We start from the raw sequence: 20570 nt of genomic DNA on the forward strand, positions 1-20570 counted from the left end.
TGCTGAACCTTCTCTGAGCCTCGGTTTTCATGTCTCCAGGGAAGACATTGTTTCTCTGGTCGTTACATGAAAGGGTTGTCCTGAGGGGTAGCAGGAGGTCTTTCTCTGGTGACCAGCAAAGATTCTTGGAGGGTCAGGATGAGGCCCCATTCATCTTACATCCCCAGAGCCAGGGATGCAGAGACTGACCCAAAGGGATACTCAGAGTATGCTAGGTGGATGGATATGCGGGGCGGTTCAGTTTCATCATGCCCTTCCTGTGTGATCACATGTTCGGGTGGGCTGTCCCGTTGAACGCCGTTGTTCAGGTGGCCCCGTGCCCAGATTCCACCTCTGGGTGACACCCCACCCCCACGGACAGGAAGCAGCCTTGGGGGTTCCAAAGACTTGGGGAGAAAAGAGTGACAGTGACTCCTTCCCAGATGTGCTGGTGTCAGGAGGGAGCCCAGGAATGTAGCCACGTGGCCCGTGAGGAGCACCAGGAACCCTGAGCATCGGATCCTGGGTGGGCTCTGAAGGCATTCAGCCTGAAACTCCACGGGCTGAGAGGTAACCTTGCCCGGGCTCGCAGAATCCCCAGGCTTACCATGAGCCCTGGTTTCACTCTCGTGTGGAGGGCATTGGTCAAAATGTAAACTATTTTCCTTCTGTCTGTTGAGGGTAATTGACGGGAACAGCAGTTGGGCGTCATCCTGTCCTTGGAACAAAATGCTGATTGCACAAATTCGGGTCCTACAAAGATCCTTGAATCCACGTAGACCGCCCCCCTCCCCCCGCTCTGCTATTGTTTGTTTCCTCGAAGACTGGGTGTTGTATCTCCCTGTGGCAAGGGATGGTTTGCTCCTCTGCCTTGGGACTGCAACCTCGCTAAAGAAGGACCCCAGGGCCTCCTCTCCTACTCTCCAGAGCTCACTGAAGGCTGGGCCTCTGAAGGAGAAGGCAGAGGCCTGGCAGTTAGACAAAGCACTTTCCTTTCCCGTAACTCCACCTGCTATCCCTTTGGTCACTGAGTTCCTTGGAGCTTTCATGATTAGCCACGACAGACAGAGAGGGAATCCAAGGAGGTTTAGCCTCCAGGCCCAGACCTGGACCCAGAGCCGGGGCCCCCTCTCAGCCTGGCCCGGTCTTCCACCTGGCAGTACAGACGTGGTCACTGGGGGAGGATCTGGTCTTTGGGGCCGCCTGGGCATGGCATCCACCGCGGGGCTGTTCTGATAAGGCTGAAGCCTTTCTTTCATGTAGACGGCAGAACCAGGCCCGCCTTCACTCACAGCCCATCTCCAGGCTTCTCAGTGCGGCCTCTGGCTGGGAGCCAGGGTTCTGGGGCCCTCAGGAGTATGTGTGTGGGAGGGTGATAGGTCCTGCCTATCAGCGAGCTTGTCAGGTGACCCACATTCCGGCTGTGCCCCGGGGGAAGCAGAGGCAACTCTGGGCTAAGAAATGCACCCCTGCCGTAAGTAAGCAGCCCCCCGCCCCAGCATGGCTGTGTCCTACAGGACCCAATCTGCCATCGGTGACCCACTGGGCTGGCCTCGCCTTGCCCATCCGACTTCCCCCTCACTCCCTCCATCCCAGAGTGAAAAGTGAGGATGGGCTGCACTGCAGGCTGCAGTGGGGAGACCAGCCCCTCCTGGCTTGTGGTGGCAGTGGCGATGGGGCACGGAGAGGCCAGGGAAGGACAGCAAGGCACAGGGAGTTTAACTTCAGGGCTTCCCCATGACCTGTAGGTCACGTTCATTTGCTCCCTTCAGGAAGGGACCTGGGCAAAGGCTGAGCTTGGCAGGGAGAGCTCTGTAAGCACCACCCTCCTCCTCCCATTTGTCCAGCTCTGCAAACAGCACCATCTACCCAGTTACTCAAACCAGGAGCGCATTCAATCCATCAAGAGGTCGTGGGGCTCCTTCCCGAAGTTGTTTCTCAAGTCTGTCCACTTTCACCCTTATCCGAGCCACCAGCATCGCTGTTCTGGACACTTGTGATGGCCCAGCTGGCCTCTGGCTCCTGTCCCCACCTCCTTCCAATCCTGTTCCTTCACTGAAGCCAGTATGATCTTTAAAAGAGTAGATCAGTCACATCATTCCTTTGCTTAACAACCTTCTATGCATTCCCAGTCCTCTGAGATTGTTATGGGCTGAATTGTGCCGTTCCCCCCACTCCCCCGACCCAACATTCATTTACTAAAGTCCTAGCCCCCAGTACCTTGGAGTGTGACTGTATTTGGAGATAAGGCCATTCAAGAGGTAATTAAGGTAAAAGAAGGTCATATGGTTGGGCCCAAATCCAGCGCACTGGTATCCTTATAAGAAGAGGTTAGGACACAGGCACACACAGGGGGAAGACCACATCTACAAGCCAAGGAGAGGGGCCTCAGAAGGAACCAACCCCGCCGACATCTTGATCTGGGACCTCCAGCCCCCAGAATTGTGAGGAAATAAATTTCTGTTGTTTGAGCTGCCCTATCTGTGGAACTTTGTTACTCAGCTCTAGCAAACTAATACAGAGACTACAATCCAGACCTTCCCATGACCTTTAAGGCCCTCCATCCTGTCCCTGCTTTTCCCTCCCTTCACGTTTTGGCTTCACTGTCACTCCCTAAGGGAAGCCTTTCCTGACCTCATCACTCTATCTCAATAGAGGTCTGCTCTCGTGGTCCCCTGCCCACCTTGTCATCCTCCATCATAGAATGTTAGTTCTTTCCTTCACAGGCCTCCTCCTGGTTTTACGTATCCCATTTCATTGCTTTTGAGATGCAAACTTGCCCCATGTTTGAACATTTCTGAGATTTTCATGCATTATGGCAGTCGATGATGTGTCAGGCCTTAATTGCCAGCCTGTGTCCTTTCTTAGTGATACAAAAAATAATGGTGACTCTGATGGCAACTTAGATTCAGTGAAATGTGGTGCAAATGTGTCTGTGTGACTCTTTGTTTACTATCTCCTCCTCATTCAGCGGCTAACCCCATAAGGACAGGCTGTTCCAGGGCACTTCACCACCGACCCATTGTCTCACACGGTCCCTGGGACCAAAGTATAACTCATGTTGAATGGATGTCATCCTTGGAGATGACAGACTGTCACTCTTCCAGCAATCAAATGTTGGTCATTTTAAATTAGGGCTTTGAAGCTGGCAGTCCATGGTTGGGTTGGGGGCATTCACACACCTCACTCCTGCAAAAGACGTTAAGAATCCAGGTAAAAGTACAAGTTGACCCTTGAGCAGCACGGGCGTTAATCTGTGCATAATTCATAGTCAGTCCTCCGTATCCGCCGTTCTTCTGCATCCAATGATTCAACCAGCCATGGACCGCGTGGTACTGTAGTAGTTACTGTGGAAAAATATCCGTGTATAAGTGAACCCACACGGTTCAAACCCACGTTGTTCAAGGGTCACATTAATCCCTGATTGTGCTGCACGTTTACCCACCAGGAGAGAGGCTGTGCTGGAGGAAATGTGCCCACCCACCCTCCTTCCTCACCCCAGGCCTTTGGTCAGCTACCCCAGAATCCAAAGGAAGTGAATTTCATCTTTGGAAAATGTCACCCAATTGGGAGGGGCTCCTGAATGAGAAACCTCATTTATAAACTCCCCGGGCAGCTTTTTTTGCCCTTAATCTTTTGACTGTTGCTTAAATGGCATGCTGCCCTTTTGTCCCTCTGCTGGAAAATTCAGGGTGGCTGTTTCTGCAGACGCCTGTTCCTGGTGGGCTGCATGGCTCTTTTTTCCTGCAGTGAATGAGCACTGGCTTCCCAGTCTTCAAGGCTCCCTGTTCGAGGTGATGCCCTCACCAGAAAAGCCTGGAATTTTAACCTGGAATGGAGGCCAAGTTTGCGGTGGGGTTTAGGCACGTCCAGCCACATCTTTTAAGACAACTAATCCCACCTCCCCCCCATTTCCACCAAGGAGCGAGTCACACTTTAATGTTCACAGGGGGCTGGGGTGAGGGCCCAAGGGGCCGGGTGGAGGGGGCGGGTGGGGGGCTTGGACAATGAGACAGTGAACACTCTGTGAAGTTCACCCTGCTACCCTCTGTAGGAGGTTCACGAGCAAGCATTTCCCCGGAGCACAGCCCCTTTATCCGGGACATCCCAGCTCCAGGTGGGCTCTGAGAGGCCTGAGGAAGACTGGCCGGCCATTCATCTGTGACGGGCCCCGGAGAAAGTATGCCCATCTCCCCACTGGAAAAATAATTCCCATTCTTTCCTTAATCCACAGGCTGTGGCTGTAAATACCTGAGCATGCAAACATCTCCTTGGGGCTGGTGGGGATTAGGCCGAATCAGCCTGGCCCACTGCATGTACAGAAATGAATAAACTAGGGCCCGGGGTGGGGAGTCACAGGTGACAGCGAGAGAGTGCGTCGAGGTCTGGCCACCGAGGGGCAGACCAGCCAGGCGGCTGAGCAGGCCTTCGGAGGGCCCCACCACGCCTCTCTCCTCTGCAGGCAGAACCCCAGGAAGGCCCTAATGTTGATTGCGTGCGTCTGCCTTCCCCCAACACCCCTCTACCATGAAAGTCCTCCGCTGGGAACTTTCCAAAGGACTCTCTCCTCAGAAGGAAGCTCCAGCTCTTTATCCTCCCCTTCCCGTGCTCTTTCCTGATGCCCTGCTCTTTTCCTGAATGTCTCTGGACATTTGTTCTGGCATCACCCACAGACTGCTCACCCAGAGGCCCTCCCTCCCTTCTCCCTGTGGCTCCAGCCCCACCTGTCTTCAAGCTAAAGTCCTAGCTCCAGTTCCGCTTCATTCGCGAGGACCTTCAGTCGTCAAACACTTGCTTACGTTGACTTACACCCCCTGCTCTGGTCTAAGGGTGTAGTCCGTGCCAGAGGCAGGCATACGTGCTTACGGTGAGGCAGAGGGATGCACTGCAGCAGAGGACGGTGGGCACCTAGCACCTAGTACCTAGGACTAGAAGCGGGACATGATGCGTGCTCTCTGATTGGGTAATCTGGGCGATGCAGGACCCCTAGGAGAGGAGAGGTGTACGGGTGAACAGTGAACGCACAGGCATGAGGCTTGCCGTGCTGGATTAGTTTGAGGACCGGCGAGAGGCTCTGTGTGGCTGTGGCTGGGGAGGGGAGGGTATGGAAGAGCCGGCTAGGAGGTCATTGCTTGGGGAGAAGACGCTGGGCCTGGAGAGCAGGGTGGGCAAGCACCACATACCAGCTGGGTGTGGGAGATGAACGGGGGGCGATGCCCGGCTTTCAGGCCGGGGTATCTCCATGTGACTGTCTGTGGGGCAAAGGCCCTGCGAGCAGCGGGCTGAGCGGGCAGGGACAGCTCTGTGTCAGTGAGCCGCAGACGGGGCCCCAGCCTCACGCAGGGTCTGGGATCCCCAACGGGGCCTCGCTGAGGTCAGCCCGGGCCTGGGGTTGGACAGAAGATGCTCTGGCCCGCTTCCCTGGGGATGGCACATGGTATTAGGTACCTCTGTCGGCTCCCTCTCCCTCGTCCAGGTCGGCTGCTTCCTGAAGACCCCGAGGTTCCCCATCTGGGTGGTGTGCAGTGACAGCCACTTCAGCGTTCTCTTCAGCCTACAGCTGGAGCTGCTGCAAGATTGGAGGACCGAGAGGCTCTTTGACCTGTACTACTACGATGGCCTGGCCACCCAGCAGGAGCAGATCCGGCTGACCATCGGTGCGCCGCCTTCCCGCCTGCCCTGTCCGTCCCCGGGGAGCCTCCAGACCAGTCGGGGACGCCGGCCTTAGCACGCCCAGTCAGGGCAGTCAGAGAACAATGCAGACTGGGGGATCAGAGGGCGAGTGTGCGCAGGTCCTCCTGCAGGAGGGGGCCAGAGCTGGGCCTTAAGAAACTGATGTCCTTAAGGGTACAAGGTGAGGTTGAGACTACGTAGTAGACGGTATCACGACAACAAGTTTGGGTTTTATTCTCCGGGCATTGGGGAGCCATGGAAGGTTTTGGAGCAGGGGAGTGGTGGGCTAAGACATGTTTTTAGAAAGAATTATTCTGGTAGCTGAAAGGGGGCAGGAGAGTAGGGTGGAGACTGGAGGTGGGAGCCCAGTGAGCAGGGACACCTGTGGTGTCCAGGTCAGAACCGATGGGCAGGAACCAGGGAGGGTCCAAATAAGAAGAGAAGAGGGGCAGGTACCGGAAGAGTCAGGTCCCAGGAGTAGGGTTGTTGGTGCTGACCTCGGGGTGAACGTGGGTCCCGGGCTGATGAGCGTGTGCCTCTCTCTCCCCGCTCCCCAGACACCACCCAGACCGTCCCTGAGGACAGAGACAACGACCTCGTCCCTCCCCTGGAGCTGTGCATCAGAACCAAGTGAGTCAGGCCCATCTGTGGCTTTGGGGCCTTACCTGAGTGGCTGGGAGGAGCAGTGGTTGGGAGTGGCCTGCAGGAAGGGGGATGGGTTCCTGGATTGTCCCAACTAGGAGGGGTGTGGTGAGGGGCCGGTAGGACCCCTGCAGACTGCAAAGACACAGTGCTTTGGGCTTGTCTGTGTGTGGCATTTTGCGGTCGCCATGGCCCAGGGAGACGTGTGCGATTTGCGAGATGCCTTGACTTCAGATAGCCCCCAAGATGCCCCGTGGCAGGGGGTGGAGGTGAGCTGGTGCCTCTTGAGAGCTCCCCTCGTTCCAGGCAGCAGCTGCCAGGTGTGCTGAGTGCTGTTAGGCCCACAGGAGGAAGAGCTGGTGAGGTTACCTGGTGGTTGGCTGGTTGGCGGTGGAGCTCGGGCAGGATCGGAAGGCGGGAGGACCCGGCGCGGCCAGGGTGTGCTCGGAGGCGGCTTCCTGGAGCAGCGGCCCTCACGCGGGGGGAGGAGCAGCCCCGGTCCTTCTGCGGGTGCGGCCCTCTGAACGCTGAGTGGAGGTGCCCCAGAGGCAGTGGGGTTGCCAGCGGGGGTCCTTGGCTCGTCTCACCCAGCCCTCAGTCTTTAAGGGAAGCTGAGGCTCAGGCCAGGGGAGGCGGGTGAATAGGAGTTCTCTGAGCAGGCCCCAGGGCTGGGGCAGCAACCGCCCCCCCCCCACCCCCACCCCGGGGACTGGCGGTTGTAGCCATGGGGAATCACAAAGCCTTTGGGTGGTGACTTGGAGGCCTCAGGGCGCAGTGGGAGGGGCAGACCTGGGCTGGGGAGGAGGCCTGGATTCCAGTGGGGCAGCATTAGAACTGGCCAGTGTGGTGAGCATGCGTTCTGGCGTTTGAATCCTGGCCTCGCTGCTTTCTGGCTGGGAGCCATCGGACCTCTCCTGTCTGTACCTCACTTTGTCATCTGTAAAATGGGGGCAGTGGCTGTGCCTGGCTCACACGGCTGTTGTGAAGAGCGCCCGGGACATTACCAAGCACGGAGAACCACTCTCGTTAACATTGTCTCAGCCGCTCCTGACTCGCTGTGACCTCAGGCGGAACCTCTGTTTTCCTGTTTGTGAAATGGTGGGGTTTGGGGTGGAGGATATAGGCCATGGCTGGGGCCCTGCGGCTCTGACCGCCTGCGATCCAACGGGCTCCCCTGGAGTCTAGGGCCGCTGCCCACCCACGGGCAAGTGAGCCCTTGAATGGAGCCAGAGAGAGAACGAGGACTCCACATACACAGTCCCCGGGGACTGTGTCCCCAGGGAGGGGACATGGAGGAGACGTAGTGACATCCTCATTATGCCCCACCCACGCATCCACCTGCTCATCCGTCCACCTGCCCGCCCACTGGGCCAGGGACGGAGCATTCCTGTGGGGTCACGTGCAGGTGTTTCTTTCATCGGGAGGATTAAAGGCACATGCAGGTCGCTTTCCTTTCATGTACAAGGGGCCACTCATTCAGAGTGATGAGAGAAGGGCTGCATGGGGGAAGGAGGTGACACCGGCCTTGGCACCTTCTGCAGGATGGGGTGGGAGGCCACAGGGCATCCTGCCCGCAGGAGGACCTGCCCAGCAGGGCTCTGGACCGCACCCTGGACACAGGCTCCACCCCCACCCCGGACCCCTGGGACCCCTCGCTGAAGGCCTACATCTGTCTCTGTGCCCCTCCCTGGGGTGGCCCACCGCCCCGGACCTCTCCACCTGCCCCCATCTGGAGTAACTTCTCTTTCCCCAAGAATGCTTCTGCTGCAGGACTCGACTCACCAGGCACCTCCCAGGGGCCTGGGGATTGGACTTCTTGGGCTCAGCCCTAATTGGCAAGTGCTTGAGAATGACTTGGGGCTCTGATCTGTCAGGGGGCTCAGTCCAGAGACACCTGAGTGTGAACGTGGGCCCGGAGCACCTCTTCTTCTGTCAGCTGTCCCTTCTCCCAGAACCTCCCCCTGTCCCCGGGGCCATGTGCCATGAAATGAACCAGCGAAATGACGGCATGTGAAATGATCTGGAGAGGCTGCACGCATCAGGGAGCGAGCCCTCGGCCTGGGGCAGGCGGTCCAGGCTGAGTCCCTACCCTGCCCTTGTCTGTCCCTGCTCACTGTCGTGGGAGGAGCTCGGGCAAGCTTGAGCCTTGGCATCTCCTCCAGCAGTGCTTCCTACTCCTCGGCACAGATGGCAAATCATCGTACTGGGGCAGCACACAGGGTTAGGGACAACTGGCTTGGGGACCCTGGTTGACCCAGACTCTGCCCAGTTCCCTGATGGCTGAGGGGATCAATGGTCCAGCACGTCTGTATTCGTCTACGGCCACCCCCTGGGAAGATTTGCTAGAGCGTGATCATCAGGGTTCAGCGGGCATCCCCGCTGGAGGGTGTGGTAAAACACAGATTGCTGGGTCCCACCCCTGGGGCTTCTGGCTTGGTAGGTCTGGGCTGAGGCCTGAGAACCTGCATTTCTCAAGAGTTCCCGGGTGCTCCTGGTGCTGCTGTCCTGGGACGGCACTGTGAGAACTGATGTTCTGGTGGCCGGTGAGGGCGGTGCCTACCTCTCCCTCACCCTCCCTGGCTGCCTTGTGAGAGTCAGATGTCAGGTGAGGTGCTGACCCTCCAGCATCTGGTCTGCTGTAACATACCAGACCCGGGGTACTTTCTTCCTGGCTCCGCTGGCTGGCCCCTGCCCCCCGCCCACCCTGGTCTGAGTGCTGCATCCCCTGCATGGACTTTGCTGAGACCAGTTGTACTCCCCCCGTCACTTGCTCCACCTTGGTGGCTCGGTCCATCTGGGCAGTTAACACGGTTGAGACTTTTCCCAGCATCGTTCCCGGAAAGCTGAGTGGTGAGTGAAAAGTGGGAACGCAGGGTTTTTCCCCCTCTGTACCCATCAGATAACATACCCCACTGTAATGGGAAACAGCAGGCCCAGCCTCCTCTGGAATCCTGTTCCGAGGGCTTGGATTACAAAGGCTTTGCGTATCGTTTTCATCCCAGATTCTCAAACAGCTCAAACGGAGAAACTTGGGAAAGTAGCCTTCAAGGTCAGAGAGACCCGCTAAAGCTGGGGCCCTGCCTCTTGGGGGATAAGTCCTGCTGCCTTGACAGGAAGGGCGTATGGCCCGAGCTCAGGTCATTTCCAAGGCCAGTCAAGAGTCCAGGCACCCGCTGAAAGGCAGCCGAGCGCTCATGGCAGGGTAGGCCAACCTGCGGGCTGGCGGGGTTTCCCTCTCATCACTTCAACCTCATGGAACCCCTGGACTGGACTCCATGGAAGAAACAGCTGGATGAGATGCGCTTCTTGCTCTCAGAGTTCACAGTCAAATAGAAGTCAAGTTCAGAGTCAACTCTGTTCTAATCCAGGGAGAGATGCGCCGCCTGCCCTCAAAACCACCTCTGTTGCCCCATAAGAACCTCTGACATTCACGCTAACCCACATGGAGCACGCCACATCCCTGGCCACCTGGCCACCTGGCCACCTGCTTGGGATCCACAGAAAGGCCCTTGGACACCGCCCGACATGGCCCTTCCTTCTACAGATGGGGTCGCCGGAGTGGAGGTCTGACGCCAGGCCACGCCTCGAGTCAAGAGCAGTTCAGGGCCTGGGGCTTAGGCTGGTGCTGTCCCAGCCCAGTGGAAGGTCACTGAGCAGGCACTGTGACTTCCCGCCACCTGGCTTTGTTGCCACGGTGACACTGCACAAGACCAGACTGCCAGTTTTGCCTTTGGAGAAGAGCATCCTAATTTGAACCATCCCCGGGCCCCGTGCTGTCTCCACTCTCTGGTGTGACGCACACCTCGACCTCAGAGAAGCTCCTGTTACCTTCGCTTGTGTCTGTCCCCCAGCCTCCTCCCTCCTCTGTTCTCTGACCGTCTCAGCAAAAAAAAAAATAAAAAAGACTCATTTATGGTCATTTCCAAAGAAGACACACACAGTGACATCTCTCAAGCTTCCAGCCTCGCTAGAATGGGAGAAAATGAAAGGGTTGTCAACAGGCCAGAGAAGAGAGGAAAGAACTCATAACTGGGGCCTGGGCCTGGGCGACAGATGTTTCTGTTTGGAGGCTCAGACAAAGAATTGAAAATGTAATTTCAGCTGGGAACGGTGCCTTTGAGGGGCTGGAGCCGAGCACCTACCTCCCACGCCTGCGCGCCCGCCCGCCTGAGGAGTCTGCTGCAGCATTCACGCCTCTGCTGACACCCTTCTTCCAAGATGCCCTCTTCACAGTGCCTCTCACCCACTGAGGGAGGGCTCCTGGGTGCTCCCACTGCCCAGCCCCCTCTTGTGAGTCCCCTGCCTGCAGCCCACGCGCACAGCCGCCCCTGGTGCGCCTTGTTCGTGGCACGTGCAACGCCACTGTGCAGAGCCGAGCACCCAGCAGGAGTCTGGAGACCCCAGCTGCGTCCTGGCTCTGCTGCCGTCACGTGGCATGACCTCTGGAAGGGCTGGCTCTGTCTGGACCTCAGTTTCCCCATCCGTCGGTTGGGTAAAACGATGCCTTCCCTGAGCTGCTATGAGGTCGAGAGGAGACGTAGAAGCATTCCCTCTCCTTTGGAGACCTCAGGGGGCTCACAGGCAAGTGGGGGGAGGAGGAAGAATGGGAGGAGGCAGAGGGGAAGGGACGAGAGAGCGGAGGTGGGCCATGGACAGGGCTCGGTGAGCACCGGGCTCAAAGGGGAGGGAGAGTGAAGTGTGTTGAAGGCTCAGGTTTTCCCTCTGGTGCCTGGGCCTGAGGAGGGGCAGGGCGTGAACAGGGCCTGTGTTCCCTCAGCAGCATCCCTGGGAGCCCAACACGGAGCTGGAGGTCTCTGAGGGGACGGAGGCAAGTGAGACCAGCTCTGCCCTTTAGGGGCTCACAGTCTAGCAGGAGAGGGAGACCCCATGACAGCATGGCCGGGCAGGGCCTGACAGCAGTGCTGAGGGAGGGTAGTTCCGGAAGGAGGGCTCCTGGATCTGACCCTGAAGGAGGAGGGGTGGAGGGGAAGCATGGTCCTTGCAGGTGGAGGCGCAGCACCGGCCAGGTTCGCAGGTGAGAGAGCCCTGGGGCTCGTTCTGTAGTTGCCCTGACTGCCAGCAGCTGGCGCACAGGACGGGACACTTGCACACAGGGTACTTGTCTGGAAATCCAAAGTGAGCAAGAGGAGTGCTGGGGCGTGTTTCCGCTGCTCAGCTCTGGTGGCTTTAAAACCAGGCCTGCCCTCCTTGCTGGTACAGCAAGACGTCATGTTGAAAACCTGTGAAGTCAGGTAACTGCTGCTCTGATGCAGTGATGGCTGCTGGGGAAGAAAGGGATTCAGTCGTGGGCGAGAGATGGGCCTCTGCCCATGACGCTGAGCTGACCTCAGCTCTGGGGACCACGGCATCTTCGCGGAGCTCAGCCCCGAAGCCAGGGGTCCTCAACTGCGGGCAGTTTTGCACCCCGGGGGATATTTGGCAAAGTCTGGGGACATTTTTGGTTGTCACTAGTTTGCGGGAGGGTGCCAGATGTCCTGCAATGCACAAGACAACCCTCCCCGTCCCTTATCCAGACCAGAATGTCCGCTGTGCCCAGGCTGAGGACCGCTGCTTTAAACTCTCACACCCTCAGCCTCCTTTACATCAGCATAGCTGAGTGAGCCTTGCCGGTGCCTCTGCACTCAGAAACCGGTCCATTCCATCCCTCCCCTTTCTCTATCAGCCCCTAATTGCATATGCAGAGTTCTTCTTTTTCATCCTTGTAACTGATCCATAGACTTTCAGAACCGTTCCTACGGGGGAACCATTCATCCCCTAAATAAGCACAGTATCCCAGCATTTCAGCCCTTTCAAAACGTCTCTGCTTTGATTTCCTCTTTCTGTGTTTCTGATACTCTCCCTGCCTCAGCACCTGTAGTCCAGGATTGGGTAGGTTAGTTACCTCTGTGAAAAGCCTCGCAGGTAGCATAAAGCTCCCAGCCTGACCCTAGGACTCGGTGACTGTTGGTGTGACCTGGGCGTCTAGCAGCAGATGAATATGACTCACCCCTGCACTGAAGCCAAACCCAATTTTGTCACAGTGGGAGCTCACAGGAGGAACTTCTGTCTGCCTGTCAGTATGGGCAGAGGAGAATGATGAGGGAAGGGCCTTGGGGGCCAGGCTGAGGGTGGGTCTTATAGGGATACAGAAAGTCTGGTCCGTTTCTGACTCCTCCCCCTTCTTCTCTCCATGACCGGGGGCAAGAATCCAAACTGGTCTGGGCAGTAGTTTGGTCTTTGCAAACCTGCGTCCCTGGTGCCTGTCTGGAGCCAGGCTGTGGGTGGGATTGTTACTCCCCTCTCTTCCTTCCATCTGCCACCCCTGGATGTCTGGATTCAGGATGTGTCCCTAGTGTCTAAGATTTTGATAGGAAACTTACAGAGGCTGATACTCCTTTACAAATCTTAACAGGACAGTAAGTCCCCTACATACGAACGAGTTCCATTCCAAGAGCTCATTCCTTAAGTCCAACGAAGTTAGCCTAGGTACCCAACTAACACAGTCGACTGTATAGTACTGTACTGTAATAGGTTTATAATACTTTCCATACAAATAATACATGAAAGACAAATACAAAAAGAAAGAAAACATTTTTAAGCTTACAGTACAGTACCTTGAAAAGTACAGTAGTGCAGTACAACAGCTGGCGGCACACAGGGGCTGGCGTCGACTGAACAGGCAAGACGAGTTACTGACTGGAGGAGGGAGAGGAGGTGGGAGATGGTAGAGCTGAAGGATCGTCAGCAACAGGAGACGGAGGGCAAGCTGCAACTTCACTCACGCCTGAGGTGGCTGGAACGCACGTTTGCATCTTTGAGAGTTCACAACTTGAAGGTTCGTATGTAGGGGACTTGCTGTAAAAGCTTTTCAGTGATGTGTTTCAAAACTGCAACAATGATGAACAGAGCAAGAAAACTGAAAACCTCAGGTTGCACGGTAGAATCATTAAGGCTTTGTCTTATGTTGCTACAGATTGCTAAAGTACTGTTAACCCAGTAGATGCTGTAGGTCCGCCTACTCCCTTGGAACCTGTGGTTATCTCAGTGCCTTCCCAGCTCGCCTTACCTCCCGAACCTGCTCAGTTGTGCAAGTCAGAGCTGCATGTGTCTTCCCCACCAGCTGAACCTATATTGGCTACCCTGAGACTTCATCAGGGTCCAGCACCAAAAGGGCAGGCGGTGGGCACTCACCAAGGAGCAGCGGTGCAGGCAGTGGGCACTCACCAAGGAGCAGCCTGACTTCTCCCGGGGTTGCCAAGTTGTCTCCAGATACCTACCATCCCAGTGTCTCTCTTTCGAGCAGTGATGAATGCTATGATGCTGATGGATTCCATCAAAGTGGCTCAACCCCAAAGCGTCTAATAGATTCCTCTAGATCTGCCTCAGTGCTGACACACACAGGAAACAGTCTAAAGCACCCAGGTTCCAAAGAATCACTTAATCCTTCCACATCCAATGGAACAAGTGACGCTGACCATGTCGATGCACATGATATGACTGACGATAAAGCAGAGGCAGGGTCCCTGGATGAGCACGAGAGGTTATCACACATTTCTTATCACAGGTTAGGCTTGGAATGGATCTTACTAAGGTAGTTCTCCCAACAATTACTCTTGAGAGAAGCCCTCTTCTAGAAATATATGCAAACTTTTTGCACATCCAGACCTGCCTCTGAGTATCTGTGACCAGAAGGATCCCAGGGACCAAATGGTTCAGGTGGTCAAATGGTAGCTCTCAGACTTTCATGCAGGAAGCAAAGGATCAGTTGCCAAAAAGCCACACAACTGCATTTTGGGTGAGACCTTGCAGCCTCATGAGGCACTGCCAAATGACGCTGGAGAGAACAGAGAGCTAGTTTTAGAGGGACTAGTTTCTTGAAACAGTATAACATTTCGTGGCTGAGCAACTTTTCCATCATCCACCCATCTCAGCCTTTTTTGCTGAGTGTTTTAACAAGAAGATGCAATCCAGCATTCGTATATGGACCAGATGAAAATTTCTTGAGATGTTGATTGGCGTGCACAACATAGGGCAGGGCTGTGCCTTGTGTCTAGACTATGACAACTGTTGCATTCTCACATTCCCCAGTGGTTATGGAAGGCTTGTCCTTACAGCGCCGTGGGTGGAGCTAGGAAGAGAATGCACATATCAATTGTTCCAAAACGAGCTATATGCAAGTATCGTCTCCCATGCTACTCCTGCACAGAATTGTCACTAAGATTTTTTCTTCTCCAAATGACAGATCTTTTTGCTCACTTGAAGGGAAATGGAATGGTGTAAAATATGCCAAATACTCAACAGGGGGTCATACAGTCTCTACAGAGACCAAGAAGTTGCTTGCAATCAGGAGGAAAGTAGGTTGGAGGAACAGAACAGAGTATGAATCCCACTGCCTCTGCAAGGCTGTCTCTCTCGACCTAAACATCAGAGACGTTGATGCGGCCATTGAAGCAAGGCACAAGCGAGAAGAAAGACAAAGAGCAGAAGCCTGAGGAAGGAATAGAGAGAAATTCAGTGGGGGTCTAGGTTATTCACGAAGATGGAGAGCGTTGGCTTTATGGCGAACCACTACTGAAACTTCGTGATGCTTCTAAGCATTAGATTGGGAAATGCAACAGCCTTACTTTGGGAGAACCTGTTCACTCCCTTCTTGCAGCAGGTCCAATCTCAGGGATACAGGCAGACCTCAGAGATATTGTGGGCTCGTTCCAGACCAGTGCAGTAAAGCGAGTCATACAAATTTTTGGTTTCCCAGTGCATATGAGAGTTATGTGTACACTATCCTGTAGTCTGTCAAGCATGCAATAGCATTATGTCTAAAAAGCAATGTACACATCTTAGTTAGAAAATACTTTATTGCTAAAAGTGCTGTCATCTGAACCTTCAGTGAGTTGTAATCTGTCTGCGATAAGAACATCAAAGATCACTGATCACAGATCACCGTAACAAATTTAATAATAATGGAAAAGTTTGAACTGCTTTGAGAATTACTCAAATGTGACACAGAGACACAGAGAGAACAGATGCTGTTGGAAAAATGGCACCGATAGACTTGCTTGACACAGGGTTGCCATAAACCTTCAATTTGTAAAAAACAACAACAACAACAACAACAACAACAACAACACAGTATCTGTGAAGAGCGATAAAGAGAAGCCCAGTAAAATGAGGTCTGCCTGTACTGGACTTTCCAACGCAGATGTACAAGTATAAGCATCCCTGTTTTCCTCCTCTGTGGCAGTTACAATTTTGACTTCAGTCCTGAAGAAAAACTTCAGGTTTTGAAAATGTCTGCTCCCTCCCCCAACCCCACCCCCTGGGACGCGTTTCTAAACCCCAGTCTCAAAGTCCGTGCTCCAGTACTGCTGTTGAGGCGTGCAACAGCTGTTTCCTAGTTTGTATAATCTTAGGATGTACGTCTGTGTATAATATGCCTAATGCCAGATTTTTCAGAAATATTCCATCTGCTCTAAATGATTCCTCTGAGTTTTAGAAAACTAGTTCCATGTATTAAAGTCAAGTGCTGGTCTCACCTGTAATAACTTTAATTTTGGAATCGGACTATTATTAAGTTGTGTCTAACCCTGGACTCCTGTTTAATTATACTCAGTGCTTCTTAAGGCTTCATAAAGTAATTTTTAAAAAAGGCAAATCAGTGCTTTACTGAACCGCTCACAGCCCTTCACTAGCGGTTCTTAGAGCAAAGCCCAGAATCCTTGCAAGGCCTCCTGGGTCCCGTGTGGTGCCAGGGTCCCGCTGGCTCCCTATGCCTACCTTTCTGGGCTCCAGCAACTGGACCTCCTTCTGTGCCTTGAACCCTCCAGGAGGTCTCCATATCTAGGTCTCCCCATGTGCCTTTAAAGTGCCACCATCAGGCACCCCTGGAAAGTGGCTGGATTCAGATGCGGGTAGATCGCGCACCTTATTTGAGGGGTTTAGGTGCATTTGTTTTGTAGGGGCCTGGTGTGTAGGCTTGTCTGTGAGTATGGAGGGTTGAGGTGGGCATGTTGGAACCTGAAATCCTCGAAGGCCCAGAGAGAGGAATTCCGGTGAGTGAGGACAAGAGCTGGCTCCTGTGTGGGCCACTGCAGCTCTAACTCTTTCTCTGTTCCTCTGCTCTTAGGTGGAAGGGGGCATCGGTGAACTGGAACGGCTCAGATCCCATCCTGTGACCCTCCATGTGGGTGAGCCCCATGGCTCCAGCACACATCACTGGGGGTGACGGCTGAGCCCTGGGCCTCAGGGACAAGTCTGGGCCAGCACCTGGGCCAGCACTGCTGCAGAAGCGTCCAGAACCTCCCTGCCTCTTCCATGAAGGGCCTGCCCAGGACTGTGCTGTGGACCCAGAGTGCTGCTGTGTGGCCCCTCCCATCGGAGCGGTGACTGCCAAGGCCTGGAAGGAGGCTGGTGGGGCCTCTGCTGCCTTTTCTCTGCATCCCTCCCTCGCTCCCTGCGGGGCCGGCCCCTTGCCAAGCCTCTGATATGGTCGGCCCGGGACCCTGGGCACTCGTTATTTCTGATGGTTGGCTTTCTATAAAACAGGAGTCAAACCCATGCTGTGGGCCGAACCTCATTTGTTCTGTTGCCGCAAAGGGAGCGTGAGGTCTGGCCGGCTCATGGCCGGGGCGGGGATGGTGATGGGTGGAGGGGCCCCAGAGCCCCGGAGACCTCTGGGCTAAGTCGTCACCTAACGAGGGTCTCTGCAGGCGAACCATGCCCTCTGGCCCACTGGTGTCCCTGGCTGGGCTTCTGGTTTGGCCTGGCTTCTGTGGATCAGCCCCAGGTCTAAGGCACCAGGCTCCGAAAGCTGTGCCGACCTGGAGACACTCAGGCTCCCTGGGAGCCCATCTCGGGGCCGACCTGGATCTCTGCGAGGCCCCACGAGGACGGTCATGTGGACCTGGAGGGCGGGCTACACATGGCCAAGCAGAACCTTTCAGGGAGGGGCCTCCTGGCCAAGGAGGACAACGAGGTGAGGATGAGAAAAGGGACTGAGTCTGGCCCGTGTGGCTGCAGCGGGGCGTGTGCGGAGAGAACTGGCTGAGCTGCTCCCGTGGGCAGAGCCTGTGGAGACCCTCGCATTCCAGACTGAGGGTAGGATAGGTGGGAAGGGGGAAAACTCCATAATCACTTGTGAAGGGCAAATTGTACTCGGAGCCTCCTTCGTTCCAACAATTTATATCCAACGGATTCCAAAAAGGAATACGAGCAAGTCTAGAAACACAATGGGAGGCTGGTGAAGAAAGACCAGAGAGAGAGTTTTGTCAAAAACAGAAGCTGGGGGCCCCCTGCAGTGGCTCCCAACGATGGACTGAGCGAGGGTGCCCAGTGGTAGGGCACGGCCTCCAGGAACCTCTGTCACCTGTCTGTCCACATGGGAGTCAGGAGCCACATCATGGCGGAGCCACGTCCAGGGCCCACCCTGCTGTGCCCCGTGGGTGCTTGGCTGGGACTCTGAGTGGGGCCCGCAGAGGTGGGTGTTTACGCGTGGCGACCGGGGCACGCACTCCTCCCTCGTGTGCCCTGACCCAGGGAGAATCGTAGACATTGGACGGCAGCCGATCCCCAGCCTCCGTGCACCCCCTTGGGCTCAGGACACAAGCAGCTCGGGGTCCGTGCTCCCCGGCAGTGCTGGCTAAAGGGAGACCCCCTCCTCCTTAAGGGCCAGGCATGCAGGGGGCAAAGCTGGCATTTGGTGGTGACAACTAAAGAGCCTGTTTTGTGCTCTCGTGAGCTGGGTGAGAAGAGCAGTGGCCGGACTATGGGTCTTTGGGGAGCGGCAGGGAAGAGCTGGCAGAGAGTGCTTTGTCCGGGCCCCCGTGGAGTTTGCTGCGTAAACTCCAGTGGCCATTCACAGCAGGCATCCAGCAGAAATGCTTCCTATATGTCCCTGAAATGTTTATGCGTTTGTTTTCCTTGGCCAGGATCAGGCCTCTCCAGCTGAGCGACCGGTGGAGGAAGTCGGTTTCCCTGCAGTGGCCTTGTTTATCAGCCTGGGAAGGAAAAGTGTGTCTTTTCAATAAAACACTTAACCTCCTGACCAGGGTGCCATGGGCGGAGCTGGAGAAATCTAAATATTCCCAGTGTTGCTGGGGAAGACCAGTTGCAACAAATTACAAAAGCACTTTTCTAGAAGCCAAGACATAGGTGCATGTGCAGCATGACGTCCCTTACCTGGGACTTTCTGGAAGGGAAGATGAGTGAAGCCCAGCACCACCCTCTCCCAGGTCCACAAGTCAGAATGAGCCCACGGTACCGCTGCCAAACCTACCAGAATGAGATGCAGGCCCTGCTTCCTCACACGTGGTGCTCTCCTGGGCTGCGTGGTTTTCTAAGGAGACTGTGGGTAGTCTTCAGAGGGACCGTAGCCCGCCCCGCCCCGCCACCAAATTAAATTAAAATCTTTGTGTACATGTACATTTGTGTAATTTTCTGGGGAGAGAGTCTACAGCCTACATCATGGCCTTGATCTTGGAACAACACCCCTCTCTTTTCCCCCAGAAGGTTAAGAACCATATCCTAGGGTCGAGCGGCCTCTCAAAGACTGAACCTGGGCTTGACTGTTCTCTCTCTCTGGCCGCCTCATGCACGGGGGAGCCGGTTTATTGAACACGCAGACCTCAGTGGGATGTGAGCAGGAAGCAGCTTTATTCTTTCTTATTGCAGTTGGCTCCCCGCATCCGTGGGTTCTGCATCGACGGATACTGAGGGCCCAACTATGGGATTTGAGCATCCTCGGAATTTGGTATCCTAGGTGCATCCTGGAACCAGTCCCCCTCGGAGACCGAGGGACGTCTGTATTTCCCCGTGGATTCTCTTTCGATTGTTCGTTTCTTTGTCTCTGGATGAAAGAGTAGGCCAATTCCACTGCTCTTCCGGCAGTGTGAACGGAAGTTGCTGATGGCAAACACCTAACTCCACTCTCATCACTGGAAAGATCCTCCTCCCCCTGTTCTTGTGGGGGAACCTCCCACCCATAGGGGTCTCTCCTGCGTCAGGTGACTCGTCCTCAAGCTGGTGCTAATGGAGGCTCCCTGCACCTGCCCCCATCCAGCTTCCGGTGGAGTCACCCTCCCTCCTTCCCCTTTTAAAAAGACGGGGGTCTTCCGCAGGATCCACATTTGAACCGAGCAAAGCTCCGACACGTCTTTGCCTCCCCAGTTCTGGAAGTCAGACCTTCCCACCTCAGGCCGCCTGTCTGCCCAGCCGCCCATCGGGAGCAGTGACATGTCCTCGTCCCCAGGTGGGAGTCAGGGACCATCCCACACTGCAGGGCACGCATGGCAGGCTTTCGAGGAGTTTTCTTGAAGCCTCCCTCGCTTGGTTTAAGGAGAGGAGAGGCTCCACTAGGAGGCAGTGGGGAAGGGGATCCCAGCACACGGATGCCTCTCTCCAAGGAAGCCCTCACCAGCTGCTGGCCTCTTCCACTGCCAGCCCAGTGCGTCCTCACCTTCTCGCGTGGCTGGAGGGCGTGATGGGTGCGCCAACCTTGGCGGGACCATTTCTACCCTTCTCTGTAAATTCGACATGGTTGCAGCACAGGTAAGAACAAGAGTTTCCAGTAGAGCTGCGAGAATTCCCTGGGGGCCAGAGCTGGGACAGGGCTCGGAGGGGCGTTGGGGGAAATCCTAAGGTAGGGTTGCGTCCAGACTCCACCTGACTGCTCCCCAGGGTCTCTGTGTCTGAGCCGGAAGGGAAGTCAGGGGCGTGGGCTGGGGCCTAACCCATCGGAGGCACTGCTGGTGGAAGAGGGGGCAGCAGTGGGCCCAGGCTTCTGGGAGGGCCGGGAGCGGTGAGGGGCAAGTCTTGGAAGCTCTACCCCGGAGCTTGCGATTTTGTGGGGTGACGGAAACTCAGAGGTCTTCCCCATAATGAAGAGGTACCGAAGGAACAAGCAAGAGGAGTGCCGTATAGACACAAGGGGAGAAGCGGCATCGGGACCAGAGGGCCTGAGTTTAGTCCCGACTCACCACTTCCTGCCTGTGTAGCCATGAGCACTTGACATAAGCTCTCTGGACCTCAGTTTCCTCATCGGCAAAATGAAATCCCCCACCTCCACCCCCGCCATAAGTCCGTAATGAGGATGAGGTGAGTCCATACAGTGTGAGCACGGGGAATAGGGCCTGCACATCACAAGGACTTGGTAAGTGTTCGCGCTTAATATTTCCAGCGTGGGCTAGAAGGGGCTCCTCGGTGCAGCGTCTAACCTGGACCTTGAAGGGTTTCGACAAGTGGAGAATTGGATGGAAGTTCATTCCAGCTGAAAGGAACGGTGA

At 55.5% G+C, this 20570-nt stretch overlaps 1 protein-coding gene and 1 pseudogene across 1 annotated transcript in view; both read left to right on the plus strand.

Moving 5' to 3' along the window:
* MINDY4 (MINDY lysine 48 deubiquitinase 4) overlaps nt 1-6286 on the plus strand; it is a 100755-nt gene extending 94469 nt beyond the window's left edge. Inside the window, exons 18-19 of the mRNA XM_007466106.1 lie at nt 5456-5636; nt 6210-6286. Of these exons, the coding sequence (XP_007466168.1) occupies nt 5456-5636; nt 6210-6286 (258 nt within the window). The remainder of the gene's footprint in view (nt 1-5455; nt 5637-6209) is intronic.
* A 196-nt stretch (nt 6287-6482) lies between these two features.
* On the plus strand, nt 6483-20090 carry LOC103071154 (oxysterol-binding protein-related protein 9-like; annotated as a pseudogene).
* The last annotated feature ends 480 nt before the right edge of the window (nt 20091-20570 follow it).

The sequence above is a fragment of the Lipotes vexillifer genome, unplaced genomic scaffold, assembly GCF_000442215.2.
Source record: "Lipotes vexillifer unplaced genomic scaffold, Lipotes_vexillifer_v1.1 scaffold150, whole genome shotgun sequence".
Classification (NCBI taxonomy): Eukaryota; Metazoa; Chordata; class Mammalia; order Artiodactyla; family Lipotidae; genus Lipotes; species Lipotes vexillifer.